The 24,801-nt window shown below is 27.9% G+C and overlaps 1 protein-coding gene and 2 long non-coding RNA genes across 6 annotated transcripts in view; all 3 read right to left on the bottom strand.

Annotated features, from left to right (window-relative positions):
- LOC411665 (heparan sulfate 2-O-sulfotransferase pipe) overlaps nucleotides 1-20,208 on the bottom strand; it is a 49,853-nt gene extending 29,645 nt beyond the window's left edge. For 2 of the 4 annotated variants that reach the window (XM_006558585.3, XM_395133.6), the window contains exons 1-2: nucleotides 19,256-20,208; nucleotides 9,981-10,129 (exon numbers count right to left, since the gene is read on the bottom strand). In XM_006558585.3, the coding sequence (XP_006558648.1) occupies nucleotides 9,981-10,129; nucleotides 19,256-19,314 (208 nt within the window). In that variant the 5' untranslated portion in view covers nucleotides 19,315-20,208. Of the gene's footprint in view, nucleotides 1-9,980; nucleotides 10,130-13,055; nucleotides 13,321-13,744; nucleotides 14,108-19,255 lie in introns of those variants that run through there. The other 2 variants (XM_006558586.3, XM_016912197.2) reach the window with 2 other exon arrangements.
- On the bottom strand, nucleotides 2,622-5,661 carry LOC100578187. The gene is made up of 4 exons (XR_001702932.2): nucleotides 5,191-5,661; nucleotides 4,985-5,078; nucleotides 4,222-4,871; nucleotides 2,622-4,140 (listed from the first exon to the last, which is right to left on the bottom strand). It is a non-coding gene; the product is annotated as an uncharacterized LOC100578187 (long non-coding RNA).
- Nucleotides 20,209-22,081: 1,873 nt separating the features above from the next.
- Nucleotides 22,082-24,487, bottom strand: LOC102656449. Its single transcript, XR_003305896.1, has 3 exons — nucleotides 24,355-24,487; nucleotides 23,909-24,160; nucleotides 22,082-23,570 (listed from the first exon to the last, which is right to left on the bottom strand). It is a non-coding gene; the product is annotated as an uncharacterized LOC102656449 (long non-coding RNA).
- Nucleotides 24,488-24,801: the final 314 nt, after the last annotated feature.

Here is a 24,801-nt window from a genome sequence, read left to right on the forward strand (position 1 = left end):
TGTGGAAAGTTAACTCTTTAAATGTTAATATTTAACATTCCTCATAAAGAAAATCGTTATTAAAGAAGATTATATTACATGTATTGAGATTTAATTAATATCGTTATATTATTATAAGATGAAATTGGACTACGCAGCGTACAAATAATCGCAATAATTACACGAGCTAATTAATTTCTCGGAAAAGTGAAATATCGTTCAGCTTAGCTACCGTTTAATCGTGACACTGTTCTCTCAATAGAAGACACGATTGTTTAACTTCCTTTATATAAGGATAATTATAAACGCAAGACGACAATATTGTGTCAAGAAAGATATTTCGACACTCTTCTCTAAAAGCAAGCAATTTCGTTCTACAATTCGATGTCAAATTAAATTCGATGTTTATTAGTTCTTCGTTTTACACGCATGAAACAAAGTAGAAATTCATCGTTAAACTTATGTGACAATCTCGTTAACGTCTCATTATCGAGTCTTCGTGCTGTGAACAAAAGACATTAAAAAATATTGAAAAAGTAACTAGTTAAAAATTTCGAATAAAGTTACTAAATAGTTACTTGTTAAAATGCTTGAATAATATTTATTCATATCTATTATGATCCGCTTTTCGTAAATAACCTCGATAACACTACTAGTTATTTGCAATTATTATATTTTGAACATAAATTATTAAAATATCAAAGTAACTTCAATATTAAATTTTTCCCATCACTAACGAAGTGAGTGGAATAAGTGGAATAAGTTTATTATAATTAGACATATTAATACATTTCCATTTTCATTATTCTATTATTTATTTATTTTTTTTATTATATATCTTTGCTTACGCAATGAAGAAAACGAATATTATATCAATCGATGATTAGTTGAAATTCATTTTCATCATTCGATAAAGGATATGAGACTTAAGCCTTGTTTACATTAAAGAATATTCAGTTGATCAACTAAATTTTATATTTTATCTAATTGAAATATAATTTACAGGAAAAATTTTTATCAAATCTATCAACAAAGTTATATTAAATTTTTATAATGAACAATTATTTATAGCAAAGATTCGAATTTTTATGATTCATCATGTATATATCTAGTACAAATCACACATAAAAATTTGCCATATGATTATAATCATTGGATTGATCAAAAATTATATTTTATATATTTTTATCATACTATTTATACTGAAAATTCGATCGTAATTATGGATTGAATCAAAGTAAATATAACCTTTTTACATATTTTTATCAATGCTATTATTTCCAACAAAAAAATTCGAATATTTTTTCCAATCTATCTCATATGTATTGAACACAAGTCATACAAATGTTATTATAACTATGAAAACCAAAATTTAATATAATAACAAATATAAATATATTTTATATATTTTTATCTTCGAATATTATTATTCACAATATTATTCATCAGAAAAAAGATTCGAATACTTTTTCGATCGATAACAGACCGAGCAAAACGGCGGTAGCCATGAAAACTCGCCTTACGATCGTATAAGCCACGTACAAACTATCGGCGATAATAACGCACAATGGAAAGTAAGTAGTTGGAATTGCAAAGCAATAGGAGCACGATCATTTCCGTTGTGTCGTTTGTCAGATCGTGAAACGTCCATCCGCAATCTTGATTCGTGGCTAGGATATGGCCGAACCACGTGGACACTTTTAGAATTGCAAAACCGCGATTGTCCGCTTCCATGAGGCCATGATATACTCGAGCCCCTTTTATAAAAACGGAACAATGAGATTCCCAACGGATACCACCAGTTCTTTGTCCCTTCGTTTCCTCGACTCTTAAATCGTCGTTCTGCCTATTTTTACCGCTAATATTTTTCTCGATACGAGAGAGAGAGAGAAAAAAAGTGAAACCAATCCACTCAACATCGATGTTTTTAATTCATAATGTAATTTTTATTTTTGTATTTTTGTATGCATATATTTTTTTTTAATCTGAATATATATTTCGATTTATACGTGTCTAAAGTGAAGACAAAGCAATGGTTTTGCATGTATTAAAACAGTGTTTTTCAATCTAACCTAATATAACCTAACATAACCTAGTTGAGTTTTTTTGATTGTCGATATACCTTGATTTTTAGAACGAATATCGTTATTTGTTTAAAAATATGTGAAAATATTTGACATTAGAAAAAGATTTTTGATCTTTGATAAAATTTTAAATAACATAGAAGTTGTTAAAAAATATATTTGATGTAAGCAATGTGATTACAAACAATAAAAAAAAAATGATTTGCAAAAATATTCAAACTTGATTGTTGAATCCAAAATATATAAAATATTATTTTTAAAATATCTTTAATTAATCATTCTTAACAAAACAAATTTAAGTTAATTTTCTACTAACGATAAATTTTCTCATTAAAATTACTCAATTATGCATAATTTTCACATTAATTTACTGTTCGAAGAATCATTATTGAGAATTATCATAAACCATGACTAATTATAGCTTTAATATTTGAAAGAAGAAAATATGAGTTTAATTTAAAAATACGTTCTTAACAATAAGTTAAGAATAGCTATAATTTGATCAGAAAAGAAGCGAATAGAAATTAGAAGTAAATAGGGAAAATTTTTTTTTTTTTTCTGGATATCGAAGTATAATTTGTCACGTTTGACTTTAATCATCAAAAATTACGACTCTCTAAACTTTCATCCTATTTTATATTCAACCTTGGAGATAGTAAACTGTGACATACTTAATAACAAATTTCTTAATTCGATAGAAAGTAAAACCGCTAATTCGTTATATAGAATAGAAAATCGAATAAAATCTTTGAATTTTTTTTTTCTTGGATAACAATGGAGGTCGAGAATTTTTTTCCTTTTCGAAAAGAAATGTTGAATTTCAATGACATGATTTACAATAATTGCTCGTTTCTTGTTTCTCAGACAATCAATCGGACGAAAGAAATTTTCTTATTTATGTTCAAAAATGGATTATTAAATATCTATAATTCATAATTATAAATATTTAGATATAGTTTAAAAATGAACGAATTTTTCTTTGAATTTATAATAAAATGATGAAAAAAAAATGATATTGACTGCAATTAAACCGAGAATGCCACGATTAAGATATATTTACGAGGTTTCGTCGCGAAGGGACACACCATAAAATATCCTTTAGATACTAAACTTGACTACGAGGAAGTCACGTCGCGTATCGGAGACATCTCAAGAATTATGTTCGCTTACAAAATAATAATAGCCAAGAGAAACATGAATTTTTCACGTTTGTAATAATCAAATTTCTCATCGTAGAAAATATAAAAATTTTCGAAATTCAAAAGTTTTTCTTTTCTTCCAAGTAATATTAATTCTGCAAAGAGCAAAAAATCTTAATAAAATCTAAAATTCTCCAAAAATACAAATTCCTCCAGATTTCCAGAATTCTAAATTTCTAAAATTTTCCAAGAAATATAAATTACTCTTTCTCTGAATTTCTAAAATTCTCCAAAAATATAAAAATTACTCTTTGTTTGAACTTCCAAAAGAATTTCCAAATTTCTATAATTCTTCAAAATGATAATCAATTCACATTTCAAAATTTCTAAATCGCAAAAATAAGAAAAATTTCCCTACTTTTCATACATAGTTAAAAAAATACAAAGATTCGAAAAGAAGAGTGAGAAGAATAAAAGAAGAAATAGGTGCAAAGGGAGCGTTTTCCGTTTCCGCATTCGAATGGTATCCACGATCGGGAACAGGAGGCCATAGCTCATTCTCGATCTTGATCCTGGCCGTGAAAAGGGCAATGCGAACGAAGGAGCGCACACCGAGCGGACGTATTACCACTTGTGGACTCGGTGATTGGTATCGTGAGCGAGAGGTGCGAACGTAACTTCACGAACAAGTGAAAATTGCCTCGTTAATCTCGTTCGATTTATCTCATAAGAATTTCGAGTTTCCTTCTTTCTTTCTTTCTTTCTTTCTTTGTGTATTTCAATGTTGATGGATTTCACTTCACTTTCGTTATCTCTGATCATCGGTTCAGACGAAACTATCCAACTAAACTATTTTAACGAGGACTCGAATTTTAAGAAGAAAATATACGAGTACTTTCTTTTTATTCAATGATCATCTTTCATATAATTTTTCTTCACTGCAAAAGAATTTAAAAGAGATTAGTTAGAGAGAAGATTGTAATGTAATTTGTTTTTAATTTTCTTAAGCAATGATATACTTTTATAAGCAAATTTGAACAATTTGAGAAAGGTATAATATATATTGAGTACAATAAATATAGAATTGAAGAGATCTATGAAGAGATCTTTTATAATCTTAGAAATCGACTTTCCAGAATTATTTTTAAAAATCTTCCTCCTTGTAAATTACTTGTAAATCACTTTAAAAATATATATATATTAATATGATGATTTTGTTTCTTTCTATAGACACAAAGATATTTATCACTTTCTATTCTTTTGTTAAAAATGTGTAAGTTTCAATCTTCTTCTTTTGCTTTGTCCCTCTTTCGCACAACTTCAACTTTGTTTTAACAAAGATGATGAAGACAAAAGCGTAGTAAAAATTATCGTCAAGGATTATCTCGGCACATAATTATCGTGAAAGCTTAATCAACTTGATCATATGCAATTAAAACGATTCTCCTTTTCGCTTGCAGCCTTAATTGGAACTAAGGAAGATTCATCCGCTGTTTCTTTCGTCCAAGTAACTCGTTCTTTTTAAAAAGTTTTCGAATATTAATCGTGCCAATTTAATCTAACAGCTTTTGTCCATTACAAATCAATAAGAATTTAACGATTATTCATCTGGAAATAATCTGGAATTTCTATTCTTTTTCTATTTTATAATTTTCCAATTCATCTTATCCTGTGTACAAAATAAATATATCTTGCGTTGAATTGCAAAAGAAATGACGTTTACGACTTTTACATTTTATAAAAGAATTTATAAAATTATAAAATCAAGAACCATTTACCCACATTAACATTCTTTTGATGGCCAATATTTACTCGCACGATTTTCTTTCAATAAAGCATAAATTTTCTTCACGATTCGTTCTGTCTTCTTTTATGGCTTGTAAAAATAAAAAATAAAAAAATACCTTTATTCAAGATGTTACAATATTATAGCTTTCATAAATTACAAATTATAGTGACTAGAAATTAATTAACCAATCGATCTTTACATCGAATTAACAAACCATTTCGACGATAAATCCTCTATCACCAACAATTTTATTTCAATTCCAACGTGGATCAAGGCTTATCCCATCTTCTTTCCACGCCTTATAAAATCGTATTTTTACTCGACAGTTTTACAGTAATAAAGTTGTTTATAGCTTTTATAATATATTACAAATCGTAATATCGTTGATCATAAACAGCTTATATTCACTTATATACATCAAACTAACAATCTTTTTTGTTTCCACGTTCATCATTTCCTTTCAATCTGATCATCTCTCTGGATACACAAGATTCGAGGCTTCGTCCAGTCTTCTCTTATGGCCTTAAAACAAAAAACAAGAAAAAAAAAAAAGAAAATGAATAAAATAATAAAAGAAAAAAATTCTAATTCTCCACTTTCATTCGAGACACGCAGGAACGGGGGCCATTAATCCATTTCTCCATCGTGAAGAAATATTTCATTCCGTCTATTTTCCATTCCATCCCTGAACGTCTTCCTTTCACTTCTCTCGACCATCTGTGCAATGGATTATTTCGCAGATCTTTCATTTTCAACCAGCCAGAAGCCGACCGTAATATCCTTTTCTTCCTATTTTAAAAATTTCTTTTCCCCTCCTTTTTTTTTATTTTATTCTCTTCCTTTTACGATTGCTCCAACTTCATTACGAATCGAGTGGGATAAAGTTGAAATTCACTTTCCGGATGATGGACAATGAGAATGGAATTTCTTTGCTCTTTTATGATTTCTCTTCTTATTTTTGCGATTTAATTTTATTATAAACAGATTTTCGAGATGCTGAAAATTATTTAAAAAATTATTATCTTCGTTTCTGTACAATTGTTTAATTTTTCTTTTTTTGTGAAATTTTTGCGTCGTAAATAAACTTGTGAATTTTTTAATAATAGAAATAACGATTGGTCGAATTAAAAACAAAGGATGTTTAGCAAGGTTATTTAGAGAAAATCTTATAAAATCTTTCATAAGAGTAATCGTTTCACAATTTCTAACAAGATTCTTCGCGTGAGTTAACATCCTTTTGGAAGAATGATAATTTTTTAAAAATAATTAAAAATAAAATTTTTCGATCGAAATATTTGTTACAATTTGTCAAATATGTTAAAATCAAGCTCGATCTTCGTTATTTTGCATATTTGATATTATTTCTTCAAGTGTAGAATTTTATCACTCAAAAAAAAATTAATAAGATTAAAAATAAAATAATTTAAAAAATTTTTTAAAAATATCATTCGTAGTCACGATATATTAAATGTTTTATATATTGTATATCATTATATCCTTGTTAACATTTTGATATAATATAGATATCTTCCTAATATTGTAATATTAAGTCATAAGCTTATACATAACCTCAAAACGAAAACTCGTCCCATATCACGATCTTAAAAGCATCTTTAATAAATTCATGCTATAATAATTCGTAGTTCGTGCTCGATATATCTTACTATACATCATCGATCTTTATCTTCCGTTAAACATAACCTAGACTTTTCGTTTCTCTCCGTTCAGATTATTAATATTAGTAATATTAGATCGAATTTTATTTTGCAAATTGAATTATGAAATCAATAATCCTTAAAAATTTATAAAATACATATTACAAAATTTATTCAGAAAAATTCAAATTTAAATATTGATTACAACGCTCATATATTCAAAAGATAATACTTTTTTATACTTTTTTATACAAAAATATAATTTAAATAAATATTCGTAATAATTATTACTTATCTTCCAACTGATTCATTTCTCTTTTTGCATTGCAAATGAGATATTTTTCGTTACGAATTCTTTTTTAAATGTTTTTCTCTCTTCCAAGTATACACTTATCGATCATTCGTGATTCATTTTTTGAAATTGTCTTAATGAGAATGGTGCATAAAAAAGACGCGGTAAAAAAGAATTTTCTTCTCATTGACAATAAGTAGAACGCTGAAAATGAGGTCAAGAGGTATGAACTCTGAGTGAAGCTATGCATCCATTCCCTCCAGCAACAATATAATATACGATAAAAAGCTACATTTACATGAAAGTTAAACTGGATGCTTCACATTTGTGTGAAATCTGTTTCTTCATTTCGATGATATATTTCGTTCATTTTCACTTCTTAAATTTATATTATATATATATCCACACATATATACATGCTATGTAACGTTAAATATATTATAATCATTTTGCAATTGTAGATAAATCTTTGTAAAATTTTTACAAAACTGTTTCTTTGTATAAAAGCATCCATTGTATATTAAAAAAACAATTATAATAAACAAGTATAATGTAGAGCACTAATCTCTGTCATATCATGATGAAATAAATATTAATTGCACTATGTCTTAAGAATTAACTATCTAAGGTACGAGCGATTAACCTTCGATGATTTGTGTTCAACAAGAAGATTGATCGTTAACCAGTTAAAAAAATGTACAAACCGATTTCTAAAGCGATATACGATTCTTCGAACATCTATCAATTTTCATCGCTACAAGTTCAATAACCTACAACTCGAGCATGCAATAGAATATGCTACTGATTGCAAGCACGAGGGACGAAAAGTAATCCATCAACATCTTTCTGCTCTCCACTTTCGATTTCCAATACGTATCTCGTGAATTACACACGCTTTCGTATGTCGCGTGTGCGCATACTTATATAGAATATCACTAATAATTATACAAATTGTGCAGTCAGTGTTATGTATCTCGAGAGACGATCGTTGAATATTTTTCGTTCCGTGGCAGACACTCAATTATGAATATTTATAACCCGGAGCTATTTCGAAAACTCTGTTCCACAACTTTTTCTTTTCCTATCGTGACTACCATTAAAATAAATCTCTTTAAACAAAGATATTCCTTTACACGAATTTATGTGATAGAAACTGAAAAATATGTCTTTTGCGCAAGACTATTCTATGTTAAGAAAAATGATATAATGTTTTATAATTTTTGAATTGTAACTCTCTTTTGTTTTGTTATTCAAATAAGTCATGATCCTTTTCTTCATATAAGTTGAAATCTTTTTGCGCTAAAATTTTTTTGTAAAATATTCAATTTCTATTTAAAAAGTTTTATATATATGTGTGTCACATGCATCAAGAGGTTAACACGGTTTTACTGCCGAACAATGACTAGCAATTAAGGACGTGCGAGCAGACTAATATATTGAGTACATTCGATCGTTCGGGCCGTGTCGGAAAAAGTCGGGTGGATTCGGGTGAGAACTCGTAATATACGATTTAATACGATACAAACTTTTGGACAATTTGACATGATTTCTCGTAATTATTATTTTATAAAGAAAACCAGTAAATTGAAAAAAAACGATAAAAGTATTTATTTAAAAATAAATTAGAAAAATAAAAATTATTCGTAAGAAATTCCGAAAGAAAATTTTTTAGTTTCTTTATCAAATATTTCGATATAGCGAATTAAGGAAAATATCCTGTGAAGCTTAACTAACCTTATCGAAGATTATGTATCTGTTCTTAGTACCAGGAAGGAGACAAACGATTAATCGATCTTGATCGCAGAACGGAGGCAACAAATTGGGAACGGTAGCCGCATTAAGAAGGGAATCAGAACGACTCAACGAGGAGAGGAGGATCTAGTATGGCTAATTAGCGTGTTACGGGCAAACGAGGGCCCCGATACCGTTACGTATCTCGCAATGCAATGCAAAATGGTAAGAGAGCTGAAACGATAATGATCTAACGATATACGCACATGTGAAACAAACCACTCTTCCGACGTCGACCGTGTGCTTTGACTCTTTGTGAGCTCGCTCTCACACCTTGACCTTCTTCAACCGGGAAGTCCTCCCTTCAAGGATATTCGCAATCAAAGAATATTATAAGATAAAATTTCTCAACTTATAATATTCAATTTTCAACCCTTTTCAATTCAAACTTGTTTAAAAATTTCTTTAACAATTTTTAAGGAAGATGTAATATGTAAAATTTGAAATCTTTTGTATTTAGTTACTTAATAAAATTAATTGAAGCATGAAAAATGAATGAGAATGTTGTACCTTGACAATTTTAGATCTTCTAGAAGTTATAATTAAGTACTCGTTGAGAATGGGTAACATTGTGAATTATTTTTTATCTTTTAAAACATTTTTCTCAGACAATTAAAATTATCTCTTTTTTAACGTTTGTTTTAATTACACGAGATCTAATGATTCTTTTGATTTCCTGATTTTCTGTATTTAATATTTAATTAGAAGTTGGAAATACTAATTTTAAATAATTTTTATTTTAATTCTTAAAAATTAGTAAATATATTCTTTATAACAAATTAATATTACATTTTTTTTAATTTCGATGTATCAAAATGATTATAAATAAATTTTTTGTAATAGAAAATAAATAAACATATATAAAAATAAACAGAAAATAAACTCCAAACTTTAAAATTTACAACTTATGATATAATATTTAATTTTTATTAGAATAATTTATGATTAAAATTATTACAGTATATATCTTCTATATCAATCTAATTAATCAATCAAAATTAATCATTTTTTCCATGAGAAAGTCAATATTCTATGACATATATAAATAAGGTTTTGCTTAAATCAACTTTCCAACCTAGAATGTTAGTTCTAGATTATCAATACTAGTTCTAAAATAATAAATATCACAGGATATGTTTGATTGATCGAACAAAAATAACGTTTTCGAGTCGCGTATCAACTCTTAAAAGTACATAGGAAGATTATATTGTGAGAAAAAGTTCAACAAGATAGAAAAAAATGAAAACTCACCGGATGAGAGTTGATTCGCTGACAGCATTTCGTCTTCTCCAGGTTGAAGGCGAACTTCCATTTTTCGTAAACGCGAGTGCAGCTCTCTGGTGTGCAAAAAGAGGAACAGAGTGCTGGAAATGGCGATCAGCGCAATTAACTCGATCGTCCTGAAAATAAATATTGGGTGAAACAATTGTTCCAATTGTTCGAAGAGGGAAAAAAAAGATTATATTAATTCGATACAAAAATTATCGGTTTTTGATCCTTATAAGTAATTTTAATAAATATCTATATTTTTAATAAATAAATAATTTCATTGTTTATGATAAATTTACTTTTTTATTATTTTGGATCTGTATAAATCATTCAGATGATCAATTATATACTACTACAAATAATTAATTTAGCTTCTGTGGAGATTAGAAATCCACTATAATATTAATTTAATTTATAGAAATTAAATTAATATAATATTCTTATCTTTTAAAACTTCATTATATTTACAAGTTACTAAAATTATAGTATTTAATTGTTAGAACACAAATAAAATATCCATTAACATTAACATTCTCAATTTATTCTCATTTTATTCCACATAATAAAATGCTTATATTCCAATTATACCAATTTCAAATTCTCTCATCTACAACTATTTATAATATAGACAAAGCTATCTACATTGCTACTTTCAAGATAATCAAACATAAAATTACTATTGCAAGAAAAAACTTTCCACTAAACAAATAAAGGAAAAACGGCAAAATATTTAAAAAAACATACAAGAAAAAATACAAGAAAATTTTCAAATAAAAATTTATAAATAAATAAAATACAATTACATCTTTTTGTATTAACATTTTCAATTACTGCTTTTCCATTTAAAATGCTAATATCGATCTTAAGTATCTTTCTTTTACTTACAACTATTACATTGTTACAATGTAAACACAAAGCAATTGGCTATCTACATTGACGCTTTCAAAACGGTCAAACATAAAATTACATTACTTCGCGAGAAAAGACTTTCCAGCGAGCAAATAAAGATAGAGCGGGCAAATATTTGAAAACGGATGAGGACGCTTGTTTTCCCAAAGTGACATGTTACAGATTGTCTGACATGTGGGTTGTCGTCGCCAGAGGAAACAGGGCATAGCGAAGTCATCTATCCCGTAATTGATCATTCTGTTCGCGGAGATGTTTCACGTGCGACCTGGTTTCAAGCGATCCCTCGTCGACCGTAAAAGGACGACCTCCACTGAAGAGACACAAAATTGCACTTCTGATGATATCGTAGGCTGCTGCGTGTTCTTCCATGCACAATGTTTGCCTCGTAACTTTGTGGAACAAATATAATTGTAAAATAAAGAATCTAGAGAAATTTCTCCGAAGAATGACGATGAATTAAAGTATCTTTTCTCTACGTGGTCGACAAGTACGTGCACGGAAAATTCAAGAATCGTTTCTTCCATGTTTGACTTTCATCGTACAGAGAAAATTCAGTGACGCCATGCTGTGAAGCCATCGTGCATTTTATTGCGATTTAATATCTTGAATATTGATTTAATTTGAAAAAACTTTTCACATAAATCCCATTTATGTTTCTCGTGCATAATAAATAAACTATTTTTACAATTCCTGAAATCTAAAGTAAAGAATAAGTTCCATAAATAATATTTTTTAGAAATCAAAGAATAACTGGCTGACTGACAAGTTTAAAAAATTCCAAAAATTAAAATTAAAATTCTAATCCTTGATAAATATGTATAATCCATTATACTTACCATACAACTTTTATTAAAATCAAGTTAAATGAATTTCTGTTATTAAGCTAATGCAGTTATATCATATAAATCAAAAACAAAATCTATTCTTCCATTTAATTAAATAAATTCAATAACTTTATTAAATTTCAAGCAGATTAACTGCTAAAACTGTAAAGATTGTCGTGTCGATATTGATCTAATTCATAAATTTCACTTATCCGTTATAATTATCAACAGTTATATCGAATCATGATGGCTTGATAGAAAAATAATCCATTCATCGCGCCACGAGTTCTTTTTCCTCCTGCGCAGGAAGTAATCTCGTTAAATGTCGGCTGTTTGAATTTCTGCGATCGATAAACGTTCTGCATCTCATTGAGGATGCCCCTTTAGAAGCAGTATCCTGTCTACATCGTATCGATGAAACGTCATCTTGGATGACGTTCCTTTTAAACCAATCGGACATTGACACATATGCGTGACAGCATATGTCACGGAACTTCATAATGGTCCGTGATCGGTGAACTAGAAAAATCATTGACCGCCGGAAATTCCACTAGGTAAGCGATTTCTTGTATAGTCAAGATGAAACAGGGTTTGCAGAAGAAGGCATCTTTTTCTGTTAAATGAACTGGAAACTTGCATAACGTCACTTTATTTTTTTGAAAGTATTTTCAATTTTGAAACTTGAAATTTTTGAAACTCAGGATATTTTCTCCTATTCTTTTTTTTTTAATATTTTATTTTATTTTAAAATTTAAAATTTTTAAAGTTTCGAATGTTCTTAATCTATAACTAATTGATTATGCAATTCTTCCTTTTAAATTGCAAAAATAGCAAAAATTTCGAAAATATGAAATTTATTAAAAAAAGTTTCAAAAAGTTTCCAGGTTTCAAAATTTAATTTTAATTTGTATAACTTGCATAACGTCACTTTATTTTTTTGAAAGTATTTTTAATTTTGAAACTTGAAATTTTTGAAACTCAGGATATTTTCTCCTGTTCTTTTTTTTTTAAATATTTTATTTTAAAATTTAAAATTTTTAAAATTTCGAATGTTCTTAATCTATAACTAGTCGATTATGCAATTCTTTTAAATCAATGCAAAAATAGCAAAAATTTCGAAAGTATAAAATTTATTAAAAAAAGTTTCAAAAAGTTTCCAGGTTTCAAAATTTAATTTTAATTTGAAATATCTCTAATATGAATTAAGTTGTTTCCCTATATGTTTAGATAAACGAGATTTTATTATATCTCGTAAAAACTTTCGATAACTTTCATTTAGTAACACATAATTTAATTTGAACTCGAAAATTGACTGGGGACAGACCTCATGGGAATAGTTAAGAAGTTGAATTTCCAGATATTCTCATTATGCGCGATGGCCCTTCCCGCATTCCAAGTTATTCCATGGTCCTAAGAGCTTACGGTTCCCTCATGTTTGTGTGTCGTTGACACCGCGTGTCGCGACCGATACCGTTCGTTTCTTGTTTTCTTTTATCTGGACATGCGTCCATTTCTCCCGGCATGATTGTCTAGATCGCTTAGACATCCAAATGGTTTCTATACGGTAGATAGGATGCGCTTCTTCATGCCTATGGAACGTGTAACAGAGGAAAAGTTATGGTAGTTCGCCGGTTAAGAACGTCTAGCATACATTATTCTGCGTGAGAGTGATGGAAATGCAAATCTTTAGTGTCAGTCATTTTTAGAGAAGAGATATTTTAAATTTCATATTTGAAAAATTAATAATTTATGTAAATTATCTATATTTCTTATATGTGCAGCATTATGCAATGAAATGCTTTTGACATGAACAATGCCGTAATAAAAAGATTAATTAATAAAGCTGATTTTGAGAAATATTTATTAGAAAACATTTAACCTATTATTTGGATTCCTTTCAATATGAGTTTAAAGAATAATTATCGAATATGAAATTTCGTGTTTCAAAATTCGAAAAATTAAATCAATGCAATCTAAATCTATTTTAACCTAAAAAAATAAAAAATTCATTACCAATAAATAAGTCCAAATTCCAATCCAATCTATTCTTCATTTTCTTAATTGACAAAAATTTTATTCTCAAGTTTTTACGATTTGATATATTTCCCAGTTTATTTCCACAAACTGTTTACAAATAATTTCTGAGCACAGTAAAATATATTTGCAGGATTCGCTCACATCCTCGTTTTTTCTTTCATTTCTACTACCGTAAGAAGATCGTAGATAACAAGCGAATTCGTTTTCCTTGCTCAGGAAAATTGTCCGTGTCTAACGCAGGTGCAAACATTACAGAAGCTTCACTATATATTTTTTTCCAACGAACGAATGCTTGGCTCGCATGTTTTTAATGGCAGTGAGATGGTTAGAACACCGCGAAAGCGCGAGACTAGCTTGTCGACACGCGAGTTACTTTAACATGAACTATATGTTGTTTGAATCTCGCGCGATATCGTAATAGCAACTGTTCTCACTTGAAAATATTGTTGTTCTGCAATTTAACGAAAATTTATTGTTTTATTTTGATTTTCAAATTGATTTTTTTGCATTCAGTTATTTTTATTAACTTTTATTTTATGTATGTTTCGATTAATTGATGATAGATGTCACTTGTGCATTGAGTGATTTTTATTCATTATCTCGTGTCCTCTCTTGTTGTTTTTTATTTTTGGATACGTGAATATTCAAAAAATGAATATAAAGAATTTTTGTCGTTATTTCTTAGCTATCATATGACAGTTTATTCCATATAAATCTATTTATATTATTTTCTTAGTAGTTTAATTATTATTTGGTCATTCTGCTTATTATTTATCAGTTATTACTTATCTATGGCTAAGAAAGAATTGTTTTTCTCAAATTAACATGTATTGATATTGTTTATGTAATAGTGAAAAATTATATTATAAAACTCAAAAGGTTTCTAAATTTCCTTAAATTTTAAGCATATTATACCTATGTTTAAACATCAAAATGTAAGTATTATTGATGATTAAATACCAACACGTGAAAGATTAATAACGAAGAAACGAAAATACTTACTATAAGCAAATCAAATTTTGGTGGAAAATTAAATTATAAAGTTCGAAATAGATATTTCTGATTATCTTTTATTTCAAAACAGTTGATATTTAATAGAATAACTAATTTTATTGCAATATATTTTAAATTATATTGGAATTTAATTTATGTTAGAACTATTATAATTGATATAATTATAATTGTAATTATTTAATACATGATATAAATACATTTAAAAAATCATTAAATATTCATTTTGTTCCAATTTATTCCAAATTAATAATTCTAATTTATAATTGTGTATTTTGTTGGCAATATAATGATAAAGATATTAAGAATATGAAATAATGTTTAATAATATTTTTTATTAAAAATAATATTTTTTTTCTAAAGAAAATAAAAACAAAGTAAACCATTTTAAAGAAAGGTTATACTCATTCTCAGTTACAATCGAGATTCACACGGATCAAGTGATAAAAATCATGCTCCGATCAATCCTGTGGTTTTAGTTTTCCGGATTCCTATTTCGTTCGTGATGCAATCTCGTCGTCGATTTATAACAGTCGTTCTCGATCTGTTAAACTGATTCAGCGAAATATTAATTATCGAATTTTTTTACCATCATAATGATACCGAAGGAATTAAATTATAAAATCTTACACAAAATTTTTGTCTCTTTTCTTTCTTATTTTTTCTAACTCTTACAATTAAAAAAATATTGACATACTATCTTTATATTTTCATTCGTATCTAACCTAAATCTAAAAAGAACAAACAATGCAAATTTTTTTATATCCTTTTTATTATTTTTATTAATTATTAATATCCAGAAATGATCTTGAACACAAAAGCAATTAGGCAACAAGTTATCGTGACAGGTTGGAAAATCGTATCCGGTGAAAAACACGCAAATGATCAATGTCGGTGAAACGAATCGGTCGTGATTGAAAGTTTAGACGTAGTGGCGTCACGTTCACCACGTTCAGTGAGAGTTCCCGGTAATAATAGCATATAACATTGTTGCCTTGAAAACCATCATTCTGCGTGATACTGATATGCCATGCACGACTTTCGATTCTTGTAAATAGCTAATTTAATAAAAAAAAATAACCGTGTTCTCTTTAGATCTGGTCATTGACCTTGAGAATCGAAATAACGAATTCCGTTATTTTCATTACGGGTCTTTCGTTTTATTCGTAATTTAATTCCTAGTGCTATGATATTTTATATGCATTTAAAAATTTCTTTCTTTCTTTCTTGTTTTATTAATTTTATCTCTTTTTTTTATTACGAGACAATTTTCTTTTCTTTGTTTTATTTATTAATTGTAATCATGTTTTTTATGAGAAAAATTATTAATTTGTATTTTTATTACTTAAAATATTGAAAGATTGATGATACAACAATTGAACAAAAAATATAAATAAATGCTTTTTATTTACGGGAAAGTGTCTCATAGAAAAAGTACAATTAACCTAATTTGTCGCGGGAATATAGATAATTTTATAATTATTTAAAATGTTTTATTCTAGTTGATTTTATTTATTTTTTGAATCGATAAAAAATGTAGTTACTTGCTAAATACTAAAAATTAAAGCTTAATGATTTTATTTTAAAAATAATTTAACCTGTTTAATTGAAAGTTGAGAGAATTGAATATTTTAAAGACAATTATGGGAAAAAAGTAGGTTTTTTTCGTGAGAAATCCAGTCAGAGAAATTAAATGTTTAAATTAATATCCCAATGACAAATGAAATGAAATTCTATTGTTTTAAATTTTCCAGACAATTTTTATACATTTATTATTCTTCGATGAGAACTATTTTAATTTATAATTGAAAATATTGAAGATTTAAAGATAATTAGAAAAATAAAAATAATTAAAAATAAAAATTGAACTTTTCAAATATAATCACATCTTAATGATAATAAAAGAAATGACAAAAAGAATAATTATGCCACTATGATGTCAAGCGACTTACATGAATTAATATGAAATTCGATGAAAAAGAATGTCGAGATTCCTATTTCAGTTTTATGATGTCATCCTTTCTCATAATAACTCGTTTAGAATTAATATAAATTAATAAATTTGTTTACATTTTCGAAAGATGTTTTTTGATAATTTGCAATTCTTGCTTTTGCAATTTAATTTTAATTTCTTCATATCACTGTAAATAATAATAAATAAATTATAATATTATCATTGAAAATAGAATAAAAAATTAAAATAGAAAATAGAATATTCAATATTATCTTTTTCTAGTTTCATTTTAATATTATTATTAAAATGAAGCCAGAATTTTGTAATTTTGAGTAATAAAAGAAAAAATTATGTGTCATCGTCTAACAATCATTAAATTATTAATTTATTAAAAAAATAATTTATTAAAATAGCTAAACAATATTTTTAGCGATATTTCAATTTTCTAACATCATTTTAACGGTATTTCAAATTTTCTTCAATTTTGTTTCTCAATAAAATTTCTTTTAAGTTTTTACAGAAATTTTATACAAAAGAAAATAATATCAAATTTCCAAAAGACAAAATAGTCAATCAAAATAGTTCATGATTCTTCCATAATTCTATTATTTCAATGTTCAATCAATATGATGGATCACGATTTGTTCTGTGTAGTTACATGTAGACTCTTGTAAGATAATCTCCAATCCATTACACCGATGCCTACCGAAGTGATGCATCTAAATGTCACTTAGGAATACTTCGATCCATCTCTCCTTCAATCCATCTCTCCTTCGATCCATTTTCGATGAAATTTTTGTAAACGAGATTTGAATAATTATTCTGCACGAATCCATTGAGTAATGGGGCGAAGATTTCGTGTTAAATCATAGACGTGGGAACAAAGCTCATTCTAAATAGCTTCCGGTTATCCTTTAATAATTATTCGCATTAAATTTTAAAAGACGTATTAATTGCATAGATAAATTATTTTACTAGAAAGTAAATAATTTTTTTTTAATTTTAATTCTCCAAAATTTAATATTTTAATCTTCTGAAATTTAAAAAAAAACAACTAATTATAATAATTATAATAAAAAATTAAATTTTAATTAATATTAATATAAAAAAATATAAATTTTATAAATATAATTCCTATTTAACATAATTTATTAAAAATATTCTGTTATGCATATACATATATTATAACGAATTATTGCATTATTAAATCAATTTTATTAAAAAATATTTAAAAATATTTTATGTATTCTTATTAATAAATTTTAGCCATTTATTGATAAGAATTTAATAATTTTTCACAATATCAATAGAAAACAATTTTCTCCATTAGGTACATATATATGAAATCTAACCTCAAAAAATACAAATCGATTGCAGTAATCAAATATTAATGCGATATATCCAAACAAATTTGCAATCACAATCTTGAAATCGAAATTCTCTCTTCTTAACACTTCATTAAAATTTCAATCAATTTCTCTCTATAACAAATCAATATTATCGACATTTTTGTTTCTTTTTGTTATTAAATCATCTTCATCCGTTAGCTACAAGTTTTTTCGAGATAGAGTTCACGATAAAGGTCTATTCGAGTTAATAATTTACAAACTACCGAGTCAAAAGAAGGAAAAAGCAAATTCTCTACTGTAAATCCAACTCATTCGATCGCGAGTAATAGTAAAAGAGACACACGTATCTATTAACAGGAGCCCGCATTTGAACACGTCGGTATTTCGAAGTTAAGTATTTTAACGCGTCAAATACTCAGTTGATAAATCGATTTCAGGTACGAGATCTCTAATCTCACGCTTTGTACCTCGATGACGCGATTCATCGAACGTTTCGATCCTGATAAAGCGCAATTGAAATGCGTATATACGTATATCGGGAGATTAAGATGAATATTCAATGGGTTATTTTTCGATCGCATCACTCCATAATGAATTATCATAATTTTAGATCTGTTTCCATTTCTAGAATTTCGTTGCATTGAATATTCAAAATGAAATTTATTGAAAAATCATTAAAATTAAAATTCGCGAAAAGTTTGAATATTTTTTTATTATAATTTTATTATATTTGTTATTATATTTTGTTATATATATATGTCTTAATATTATCGAACATATTTTATACAATAAATAATTATCGATTGTAATAAGAAAATCTTTCAATAAAATTTAAATTCTTTCCATAAATTTAATTTTTTTTTAAATTTAAATTTTCAATTCGAATTCAATTTTCGCGAAATATTGTTAAAATATTTTTCAATTTGTTTTATATAGAGAGAGTTTAGAAGTCAAATTATATTTTAAAGAATGATCGAATATTTTTTGTCATATCCAAATCATACGATTAATAAATAACCAATCAAACATACAAACGAAAATAATATCCATTTTCCTTTTATCGATTCCATCGATAATTAAAATCGCAAAAAATTCAAATAAACGATTCTCGGAGCGAAACAAAACAACGAAATAACATCGATTAAAACGAAATCGATCAAAAAGAAAACTCACCTCTTCGGAACAGGCACCCGCCTGTGCTTCCACGCGTTATCGTTCAGCATCGTGTGCATGCGCGCGCCTCTTCCTTTTCTTCACTCTTGTGCTCGAAGATCGATCAGTTAACAATGGCGCGGCCCCTCGATCGGATCCTCAGATCCGAGACGTCCGAACGCGACTCATCAAGCTGGAACGAGCGTCGAGCGGACTCATGTAAGCGGGCGAGGCAAACGTTCTTCTCCTTTCCACCGGTTAACCGGATCCACGCGGTTTTATCGTTACCAATCGATCACTGAAACTTGCAACAGCCACCCTGCGATTCTATCGATCTCGCACACACTCGATTATTTCGATAATCGTTCAAGCTCGATCAACTTGAATTTCGATTTATTCCACTTTGAATAGTTGTATGTATATTATCGATATTCTTTATTAACAAACAAATTTGTAGCGTAATCCTGATTAAATGTATACATGTACAATTGATAGTATCTAGATTAATCGTCGATCTTAATTCTTTAATTTCGATATTATATCGACAATATCGATATGTGCATAGAATTTTATTCCAACAATACGATAAGACTTCTACGTTATATAATTTTAAAATAATAATAATTTCCAAAGAATAAATAATAAATTCTCTAATGAAAGATTTTTACTAGAAATTCGAAGAATCGATCACGTACACGAGATTCGAAATAGTTGTACAATTTTTTACGATAAGTTTCTGTGATGAATTTGAGAGAATGGGTAGAACAAACGCGAGGCACAACAGCTGACTCTGTGACGGAGAGTAGGAATAAGTGGGATTGAAGTGGTATATAGGAACGACCGGCTGACTGGTCAGCACGCGACTGACGAGCGGCAAGAATATTCCGCGCGAGAACACCGCTCTCGTCAACGAGGAGACGACACGCGATACGCTCTGCTCCGCGCCCGCTCCGTTACTCAGCCCGCTCGTAATGCGATTCTACTCCACATTCGCCCGGTGCCGCCGCCACCGCGCTGGCCCTCTCCAACGACCTCTTTCGCCACGAGAAAGGCGCCACTTTCCTGGAAGATCGCTGCAAAAAGGTGTTCGACCCCGAACTTGCCTTCGATCGTAGAAATCCGACAGAGGTTCGGGATTTTCCACCCGTTTTTTCTTTTTCTTTTTTTTTAAGTAACAAAAAATCTAATCTAATTTAATCCTTTTTCAATGGTCTTTGAAAGACTAAGATTTTCGATCATTTTTTCCTGAATCTTTTTCTTTTTTTATTATTAGATAAACAAGATACAATGTTTCATTTATTATAAAGGAAAAATATTATTTATAATTTATATAAATATTTAATTATTTTCTTTTTGAAATAAGAAAGTTTTATTAATTTTTCTTGATTATCTTAAGATATTTTGTAATTCGATTAAAATTTGATGAGTTCTAATGAAACGTTTGTATATTAGATTATAATTGTTCTATGTTTTGCGCAATGTTGTCCTCTTTAATTTTTTATTATTATTTATTTCTATTTAAAAATAATACCTAAAGATGTTTTAATTCTAGAATATTTTGACGATGTATTCCCATTAAATCGTTCTTAAAAATTTGATAGATCGAGAAATAATTTATGGGAATTTCGAAAAGTTTTGTTTTTGTTCAAAAAAGAATAACTTAAAACTTAATATTCGACGATCCTGCTTTTTTATCACTTTTATATTCATTTAAAAAAAACTTTTAATTAAATTCTCGTATTTTTATAATAATTATTTTATATTAAAATTTATTATATTCCATTTCTTTTTATTCGAAGATAGTGTAAGAATAATTAAATTAAACTCCTCTATTATTTTTGTTTCTTGAAAATATCAATAAAATAAGATTTCAGCTTCCTCGAGATTCGATTATATCAGAATTCTTTATTGCATTAGATAGAAGATATATCGAAATTCAATTATATCTAACACGAGATACCTTTCGATTTTTTCACTGTAGAGAATCAAATATAACAATATTGACAATTACAAAAATATTCTTCCATTTTTTCGAACATTCTTTTCCTATTTCTCTTTTCTTCTTTTGCAAATACAATCGACTTTTTATACTTTTTACCGCGTAAATCATCACCACCTATAGGAGGTAACGCGAAGCAGAACGAGCAGTCAATAAGAAATTTTCGTGCATCCATGCCTGTCATGATTAGACATGATTAAAATTAATGTGAATGACGGTGATTGCACGCTACGTTAAAGCTCTTAATAACATATCTATCGAATAATTGGATTCACCGCATATGTATTTCGTCTTCTTTTTTATAAATCATGCAGAAATTTTTAACCACGGATAATTAACATTTCCAATGTAAATCGCAATTCTCGTTAGCCGTTTTGATGGATCAGTAATTATACTGATTAGATTCGATTGAAAAATAATTAATTAATTAATTAATTAACAAAATTTATGAAACGATTCACCGTAAATTTTACAAATATTGAGTCAACATAAACGAATAGATCGAGTTTCAAAACAGAAATGAGCAAAATTTTAACAGTTGAATTAAGAATAAACTTATATCGATAATTTATTAATCAAAATATTGAACAGTCGAAGTTACATGAAAAGCGAATTCAATTATAATAGTTACAAATAAATATTATTCAAACATTTTAAACAAAGTTATTATTTACTTGAAATTTTAACTAGTTATTTTTTCAGTAAGTTAATATCCAAACTTTGTTTCATAGAAAAATATCAAATTACAGGAAATTTTTTCATTTTATAGGTTATGTGCGGTATTCAATATTTTACATTTTTCGCATTATTCAAAAAAAAAAAAGTTAATAATCAATTTTCTACAAATTTTAACGCGAAAAAAATTAATTTCAAACTAATTTGATTAAATTTAAAAAAATTTCAAATCATCGTTCACCTGAATCATTAACATACTAATGGAAATAAAATAAAATAAAATTTTCTCGACTCACTCGAAACTCGTGCGATTCATTGATTCTATTTGCCGATTGTAAAGTCGATTCTCACGAGTCTCGTAAGAAAAACGGGAAACGATTATTGGTACAAAATAATTCATGTATCCTTTCGAAGTCTATCGGCGGTATACTCGTGCACTGTATCCGATCTCGAAAGGCAGACGTGCAAACTTAATTAACTCGACGCCAGCTAAAGGTACAACTTTTTCAGATGTTATGTACACACTATGTACAAGGTGATTCTTTCTTAAAGACGATTCTGAATACAATGCTTGGTATTTATTCTTTCATCTCCGCTTGGCTGTGCCATTACCAGCCATAATGATTAGTTTAATAATTATAATGTATATACTTTATCTATTTTTTCTTTCATTCTTTCCTCAAAGAAAATTTTTGATGGCATTTAAATCTATTTTTAACTCTCAATGAAGTCAAAAAAACTATTCTGATAGATTAATGACAATAACGTTTTGAAATGTTATGAACTTTAGAATATTTCCCTCTCTAGAAAGAAATGCTATAATGCTTAAATATCAAGACGATAATTCTTTACAGTGATTTTTTTTCGATATAAATATTTTATCATCAATTAATGGACAATGATTCTTAATGGAGACAATTGTATTTGCAATGAACTATATACAAGGTACTTTCTCTTTACTGATCTTGAAATTAATTACATCACATAATAATTTTTTGTATACAGTGATTCGTAGAAGAAAAGATCAAAATTTCTATTCTCTCATTTGATTGTCAATGACGATCATTATTAATGAAGATGGTTGTATTTGTAACATATTCAAACTGTATAAACAATTTTCTAATAAACTCAAAAACAATATTCCATACTTTTACAATTCTTTACACATATAATGACTTGTCAATAGACAGACCAAAATCATCATCTAATCGACAATGACTATTCATTGGCAAAGTTGATTTTACTTTGTTACAGTTATCACATCTGTTTTCGAATAGAATTCGAGAAAATCATCTCGTACGTAACCGTGAGAGAGAACTACGAATCTCAAAGCTTTTGCCTACCCTTGTAACAACGTAATAACCGCGATCCGCTGGAATCCAGTGGTTCTCACCTCCGCGACGCGCAAACATTTTTTCCAAGTTCCGGAAGTACATCGACCCCGTTGGATGGGACTTTACCGTCTCCTCCTGCCTGGTCACGAACATTTCAAATTGGTCGTAGAAATACCGTGTGCCGTCCAAGGATTTATCTCTCCTACAGGAACGAGTATACCTTCGAGGATGCCTCGTCGAACCAAGTCAATTCACTTGACAATACGATGGAACGGAAACGTAGGGCCAAATTCTATTTGCCCTTATCCTTCGACTTCCAACGACGAACCTTGGAAATTATTTTTTATTAAAATATAAATTTTTATAAGTCAATAAAAATTATTTTATTTATAATATATAATTTTCATTTTTGGCAAATAGTATTATATAAAAATGATTTGCAAGAAATTTTACCTAAAAAAATAAATTTATTTAATATTTTATGCATTTTCAGCTCTTTTAGAGAAATTGGAATATTTCTACCTTTTAAATATCCGATTCCAAGAATGATCCATTCCGTTATGATAAGAGATCAGATCTTATCAATTTTCATATTCAAATCGAACGATTTTCTACATAGGGAATACTCGTTTATCGAATCTTTCCACGTAACGATCACAAACGTACCTCGATAAAGGAGCAAAAGAAACTTGCCGCATATGGTATCCTTGTGTGCATACACATCCATTTCTTGGCGAACTTTAAACGCATTTGTATTCCAAACATATTCTACTATACTTGAAATATTTATGATCTTCACTTTACGTTCGAACCATTTCGTTACGAAACTCAAGACCACACAATTTCATTAGCAGTTAACACATCCTTTGTTCGTAAACAGTATTTGTCACTTTATATATTTCGAAATAAAAATAAATGCTAAAAAAATAATATATGTACATGTTAGAAATGAATTATAATTAAAACAATTTTAATTTTGTCCAAACAATGTATGTAGAAATAGACATAATTTAACATATAACTTAATCTAACTTATAATTGTTTATTAATCTAAGTCTAAGAATTGGATTTAACTTGATATATTATAGAAATTGGAATAATCTGGATATTACCTAAAATCAATAAACATTTCAAACTTTATCCTTGATTTTCCCAAATTTTGACTGTAACATATAATAAATAAATTCATTTAATAGCAAAAATCTTTTAAAATAATTCTAGAATTTAGAATATCAAAACTAAATGATTTAATTGTTTCAATAATACAAAATAAAAAATGATATTCTTCTCTTCTTCATTCTATTCTTTCTCTTATTCCTTCCGCATAGAGAATTTTTCTGGCAACTCTGATCACAAATTGGAACTTAACCTCAATTTTTTAATGGATCAACCTTCATCCAATTGAAACAATTCAACGAAAAATTCTGCGAAAAGAAAATCGTCGAAAATTCTCATTTTAAATAAATCGCAAATCTTACAAAGACCGAGTTCCTCGAATAGATTCAATAATAGATTCGATTCGATTCAAGGATGGTCGCGAAGCTTGTCCATCTCTTCCT

This window comes from Apis mellifera, linkage group LG1 (assembly GCF_003254395.2).
Source record: "Apis mellifera strain DH4 linkage group LG1, Amel_HAv3.1, whole genome shotgun sequence".
Classification (NCBI taxonomy): domain Eukaryota; kingdom Metazoa; phylum Arthropoda; class Insecta; order Hymenoptera; family Apidae; genus Apis; species Apis mellifera.